General features: G+C 40.2%; 1 protein-coding gene across 1 annotated transcript in view; it reads right to left on the bottom strand.

Moving 5' to 3' along the window:
• Positions 1–6305, bottom strand: part of tnn (tenascin N) — a 54356-nt gene that overhangs the window by 6863 nt on the left and 41188 nt on the right. The window contains exons 10-11 of the mRNA XM_062022546.1: positions 5910–6173; positions 570–833 (exon numbers count right to left, since the gene is read on the bottom strand). Coding sequence (XP_061878530.1) covers positions 570–833; positions 5910–6173 — 528 coding nt within the window. The remainder of the gene's footprint in view (positions 1–569; positions 834–5909; positions 6174–6305) is intronic.

The raw sequence follows: 6305 nt of genomic DNA, 5'->3' as shown, positions 1-6305 counted from the left end.
CTGTACCGAGGATGTCGTTGTGGCTTGTGCAGCCCTTTGAGACACTTGTGATTTAGGGCTATATAAATAAACATTGATTGATTGATTGTTTGACAGAAATGTTGTTGTTTTTTACGTGCTAATTAAAAAGGCCAGTTCATACTTGTTCTTGACACAAAGCTACGTTTGTTCCAAGTCCTCCAGCATGTGGCTGCTGATTCTATTGACACTCAGCTACACATCATACTGTAGTTGACCTCTCGCAAGGCTTCCCTGCCAAAATAACAAATTCTGCTACTCCCTGCAAGATTTTCCGTGGCTTTGACCAGGAATGAATGAATATGTGCAGTGTATAGAAAGCCAAAGAATGTGGAATGTTAGTGGTACACCTGCAAGAAATACCTTCATTCAGTACAATAATTAGTATTTCTGCTTTTACAAAGATATTTACTGTCGCTATTAATTTATTATCATCTTTTTTTGTTGTGCTTTTAGTTTGCTGTTTTAATGTTTTCAACTAACCTTCTACACTACTGCATTTGAAAAAAGAAAAAAAAATCATTCAAATCAGTTATGTGTGTTGGATCAACCTGTCTCCACTTGTACTGAGATCTTCCTGCTTCTTCTGGCCCCTTTGACTGCCCAGACATAGACCGTGTAGACCACTCCAGGCCTCAGACCAGTCAGACTGTGAGAATCGACCTCGGGTCCGACACGGATCTCCCCACTAGAGCCCTCAGAGGAGCTGTGGGTGAGGACATAGCCGTCGATTTCTGCCAGGACATGTTCCCAGGACACCTTGAAGCTGGTCTCGGTTTGCTCTCGGGCTAAGAGGTTAGCGGGAGCGTCCAGTTCTAGAGGAAGAAGTTATAGGTAGATGCAGTTAAAGCTACTGATGCTATGACTACAAGAAGTGTTGTTTCAACCACTATGAGGATTAGTGACTAAAGTGCACTGTTTTATTCTATTACACAATGTGCCGGTTTTAATTAATAACTGGTAGGATGAGCGATCACATGTAGGATTGTATGTTTTGTGTGAGCGAGCGTACTGCAAGGTTTGATTTTGTAGATTATATTTAGTCTTTCTGTTTGTGTTAAGTGCAAATGCAAAGTGCGGGTTATCATTGATAACTGGCAGTAGGTGCGATCACATTGACTATAAGACATACAGTATCTACATTGTATCGCATGTCAGTGTTTCCCATAAACTGCCAAGATACCTGTGGCGGTGGGGGCGTGGCTATGGGCGTGGTCACCATGACATCATCGAGTAATTTGCATAATTTACTACAATGATATGATTTTCTCTAAAAAGGCTCAAAAAATGTATACTTACTAATTAATAATAACAGTTTTGTTTTAAACGTCCATCCATCCATCCATCCATCCATCCATTTTACAATATGATTACAACACTTTATGCACATATTTATATACAGATTTGAACAATATATTTATTAATTGTGGTTCTTACAAAAAATATATCTTATAAAATATAAAAGCTAAAATGTCTCTTAAATCTCTGCCCCTTTAATTAGTGCATACTAAATAATTTAACTTTAGCCTACTACTACAACCATATTATTTACCAGCAACATAAAGTGAAACAGATGCAGAGGTGTCCTGCCACAGTCAGTAACAAATAAACAGAAAACAGTAGTGGTCAAATACAAATAAGGCAACAAGAGAAGTATCCTACACTTCTCTTTTGTAAAGTAAATCTGAACAGCCTATATGGGCATCTACATCAACTATATGATAAGCTGGACAGGACAAAAAAATATATATATATATATATATATATATATATATATATATATATATATATATATATATATATATATATATATATATATATATATATATATATATATATATATATATATATTATTTTTTATTTTTTTTTACATTTGTGGCGGACGTAATTATTTCTTGGCGGGCCGCCACAAATAAATGAATGTGTGGGAAACACTGCATGTGTTGCATGAGCAAGCGTACTCTGGGTTTCGATTTTGTGTATTATTTATAGCTTTTCTCTTTTGTTTCTATTACACAAGGTGATGTTTTTTTTTTTAATTAATAACAGGCAGGAGGCGCGATCACATTGATTATATGACACGTCTATGTAGGATTGTATGTTTTGTTTGAGCAAGCGTACTGCGGAGTTTGATTTCGTAGATTATATCAAGTTTTTCCTTTTTTTGTATAATGCAAGGTGACTATTATCATTGATAACTAACAGTAGGTGTGATCACATTGACTATAAGACATATCTACATTGTATTGCATGTGTTGCGTTAGCAATCGTATTCTGGGTTTTGATTTTGTGTACCGTATTTTCCGGACCATAGGGCGCACCGGATCATAAGGCGCACTGCCGATGAATGGTCTATTTTTTATCTTGACTATAGGGCGCATTGAAGGAGTCATATTATTTTCATTTTTTTCTAAATTGAAAACACTTCCTTGTGGTCTACATAACATGTGATGGTGGTTCTTTGGTCAAACTGTTGCATAGATTATGTTTTACAGATCATCTTCAAGCCGCTTTCTGACAGTCGCTTCCGGATGCGCCGTTTTGTGGGCGGTCTTATTTACGTGGCTCACATTCGACAGCGTCTTCTCCCCGTCATCTTTGTTGTAGCGGTGTAGCGTGCAAGGACGGAAGAGGAAGAAGTGTCAAAAGATGGAGCTAACTGTTTTAATGACATTCAGACTTTACTTAAATCAATAACGGAGCAGCATCTCCTCATCCGGAAACAACCGCACCGGAAATGTGTTCCATTAAAAACCGTCCGAGTTCCGGTCTAATAACTAAAGTTCCTTGGGTGAATAATATAAAGTCACTACACCGGTATGTTTTAGCGCTTTCATAGCGAGTTTACTGACAGATATAAGTAAGAACTTTATACACTACTTTATATTAGAAATGGCAACAGCGGAGGATGAATGTCCTATAACAAGAAGATGGAGAAAAATAAAAAGCTTATCAACTATGGACGCGTGCAATTTTTCAGGATTCATGCAGATCCCAAATACAGATCAGCAGATACCGGAAAGTAAGAAAAGTTGCTTTTGCATAATATTGCACAACAAAACGCCAGATAATGTCTTACCTTATACATACACACCATAATAATGCGCCAACAATCCTTCAAGCGGTGCGGCTTCATAGCTTACCAAAGTTGTACTAAAACATTTTGATAGATTTGTGAGCGCTGTGTGTAATGTTCTATATTTTCAATGGAACATTTAAAATGTTGGTGTTGTTTACTTGAGACCCATCATAGTGCAGCCTACACTTATCTCTTATGTTTGACTGCCATTTACTGGTCACACTTATCATAACACCACGTACCAAAAAAATAGCTTTGAGGTGGGTAAGCTCAACCAAACGTATTTCTTACATTAGGTTATAAGGCGCACTGTCGAGTTTTGAGGAAAAAAAGGATTTTAAGTGCGCCTGTAAGTCCGGAAAACACGGTATTATTTAAAGCCTTTCTGTTTTGTTTTTTTCTCTATTACACAAGGCAGGAGGAGCGATCATATTCATTATATGACACGTCTATGTAGGATTGTTTGTTTTGCGTGTTTGAGCATACTGTCGATTTTGATTTTGTGGATTATATCTAGTCTTTCTCTTCATTTCTATTGTGCAATGTGCTGGTTATCATTGATAACAGAGAGGAGATGTGATGGCATTTATTATATGACACTTCTACATTGTATCACATGTTGTTGGAGCAAACAAACTCTGCGTTTTAATTTTGTGGATTATTTCTAGTCTGTTTTTTTCCATCACACAAGGTAACTATTATTAATAACTGGAAGGAGGTGTGATCGCTTTGACTAAAAGAAACATCTAAGTCGTATTGCATGAGCAAGCATACTCTGGGTTTTGACTTTGTGGATTATATCTAGTCGTTCTGTTTATTTTCATTACGTAAGGAGCTGGTTCTCAATAATAACTGGCAAGAGGAGTATTAATAATGTGACATATCTACAGTACACGGCGGTCATAAAGCTATAGAAAATAGTTTGAACACACACCATATTGCCAAATGTATTTGGCCACCTGCCTTGACTCACATATGAACTTGAAGTGCCATCCCATTCCTAACCCATAGGGTTCAATATGATGTCGGTCCACCTTTTGCAGCTATTACAGCTTCAACTCTTCTGGGAAGGCTGTCCACAAGGTTGAGGATTGTATTTATAGGAATTTTCGATCATTCTTCCAAAAGCGCATTGGTGAGGTCACACACTGATGTTGGTCGAGAAGGCCTGGCTCTCAGTCTTCGTTCTAATTCATCCCAAAAGTGTTCCATCGGGTTCAGGTCAGGACTCTGTCAAGTTCATCCACACCATGAATTGATTTACGTGGACCCCGACTTAAACAAGTTGAAAAACGTAATCGGGTGTTTCCATTTAGTGGTCAATTGTACAGAATTTGTACCGAACTGTGCAATCTACTAAAAAGTTTCTATCAATCAATCAAAAAACTAGACTCTGTGATACATGTCTTTATGGACCTTGCTTTGTGCACTGGTGCACAGTCATGTTGGAAGAGGAAGGGGCCCGCTCCAAACTGTTCCCACAAGGTTGGGAGCATGGAATGTCCAAAAATTTTTGGTATCCTGTAGCATTCAAAGTTCCTTTCACTGGAACTAAGGGACCAAGCCCAACTCCTAAAAAACAACCCCCCATAATTCCTCCGTCACCAAATTCCACACTCGGCACAATGCAGTCCGAAATGTACCGTTCTCCTGGCAACCCCCAAACCCAGACTCGTCCATCAGATGGCCAGATGGAAAAGTGTGATTCGTCACTCCAGAGAACGCGTCTCCACTACTCTAGAGTCCAGTGGCGACGTGCTTTACACCACTGCACTTTGACTTGGTGATGTATGGCTTAGATGCAGCTGATCGGCCATGGAAACCCATTCCATGAAGCTCTCTGCGTACTGTACGTGGGCTAAATAGAAGGTCACAGGAAGTTTGGAGCTCTGTAGCTACTGACTGTGCAGAAAGTCGGCGACCTCTTTGCACTATGCGCTTCAGCATCCGCTGACCCCTCTGTCAGTTTATGTGGCCTACCACTTTGTGGCTGAGTTGCTGTTGTTCCCAAACTCATCCATTTTCTTACAATAAAGCCGACAGTTGACTTTGGAATATTTAGGAGCGAGGAAATTTCACGACTGGATTTGTTCACAGGTGGCATCCTATAACAGTTCCACGCTGGAAATCACTAAGCTCCTGAGAGCGGCCCATCCTTTCACAAATGTTTGTAGAAACAATCTCCATGCCTAAGTGCTTGATTTTATACACCTGTGGCCAGGCCAAGTGATTAGGACACCTGATTCTGATCATTTGGATGGGTGGCCAAATAGTTTTGGCAATATGGTGTAGATGACGTAGTGTTCTTTGTGAATTATTATAGTAACAATTTCTACAGTTGGTTTTGAATACTACAGCAGGACGATAAGTTCAATGCAGCTTGGTTTTCTTATCTTTCTGAACAAGACACAATAAAAGCGGCATGGCGTAGTGGGTAGAGCGCCCGTGTCAGAAACCTGAGGGTTGCAGGTTCGCTCCCCGCCTCTTACCATGCCATTGTGTCCTTGGGCAGGACACTTCACCCTTGCCCCCGGTGCCGCAAATTGGCAGCCACACTTCCGTCAGTCTACCCCAGGGCAGCTGTGGCTACGAAAGTAGCTTACCACCACCAGGTGTGAATGAATGATGGGTTTTTAGCATGTAAAGCGACTTTGGGTACTTACAAAAGCGCTATATATAAATCCCAGGTATTATTAAAACCAATGGAGGAGAACAAGACTATGACATATAATACTGCAGTGTGGAAAATTGGAAAAGTATCAATAGCATCTAGAGCCATGCCTAGAAGCTAAAGTGTAGTGGACAAACAGACCTGTCTCTGCTTGTGTGGAGGTCTTCCGGCTGGCTTGGCTTCCCTTGACAGCCCAGACGTAGACCGTGTACACAACACCTGGCCTCAAACCAGTCAGACTGTAAGAAGCAGCGTCCGGTCCAAGAGAGATTTGTCCACTAGAGCCCTCAGAAGAAGTGTAGGTGAGGACGTAGCCATCGATTTCTGCCTGGACCTGATCCCAGGACACTTTGAAACTGGTTTCTGTCTTTTCCTGGACTAAGAGGTTAGCGGGCGCATCCAGCTCTACATGAGGGGAACGGGTCAATATTAGTAAACACAAGGACATCTTGGTGGTCATTGTGTGGAGTTTTAGAAGCAATGGAGAAGACGGCAAAGTTGGACAAATGGGGAGTTTTTAGTAAATTCAGTTTAAGT

Source organism: Entelurus aequoreus, linkage group LG16 (assembly GCF_033978785.1).
Source record: "Entelurus aequoreus isolate RoL-2023_Sb linkage group LG16, RoL_Eaeq_v1.1, whole genome shotgun sequence".
Lineage (NCBI taxonomy): Eukaryota > Metazoa > Chordata > Actinopteri > Syngnathiformes > Syngnathidae > Entelurus > Entelurus aequoreus.
Note: the sequence above shows the minus strand (reverse complement) of the source record. Positions and strands in the feature narration are given on the sequence as shown.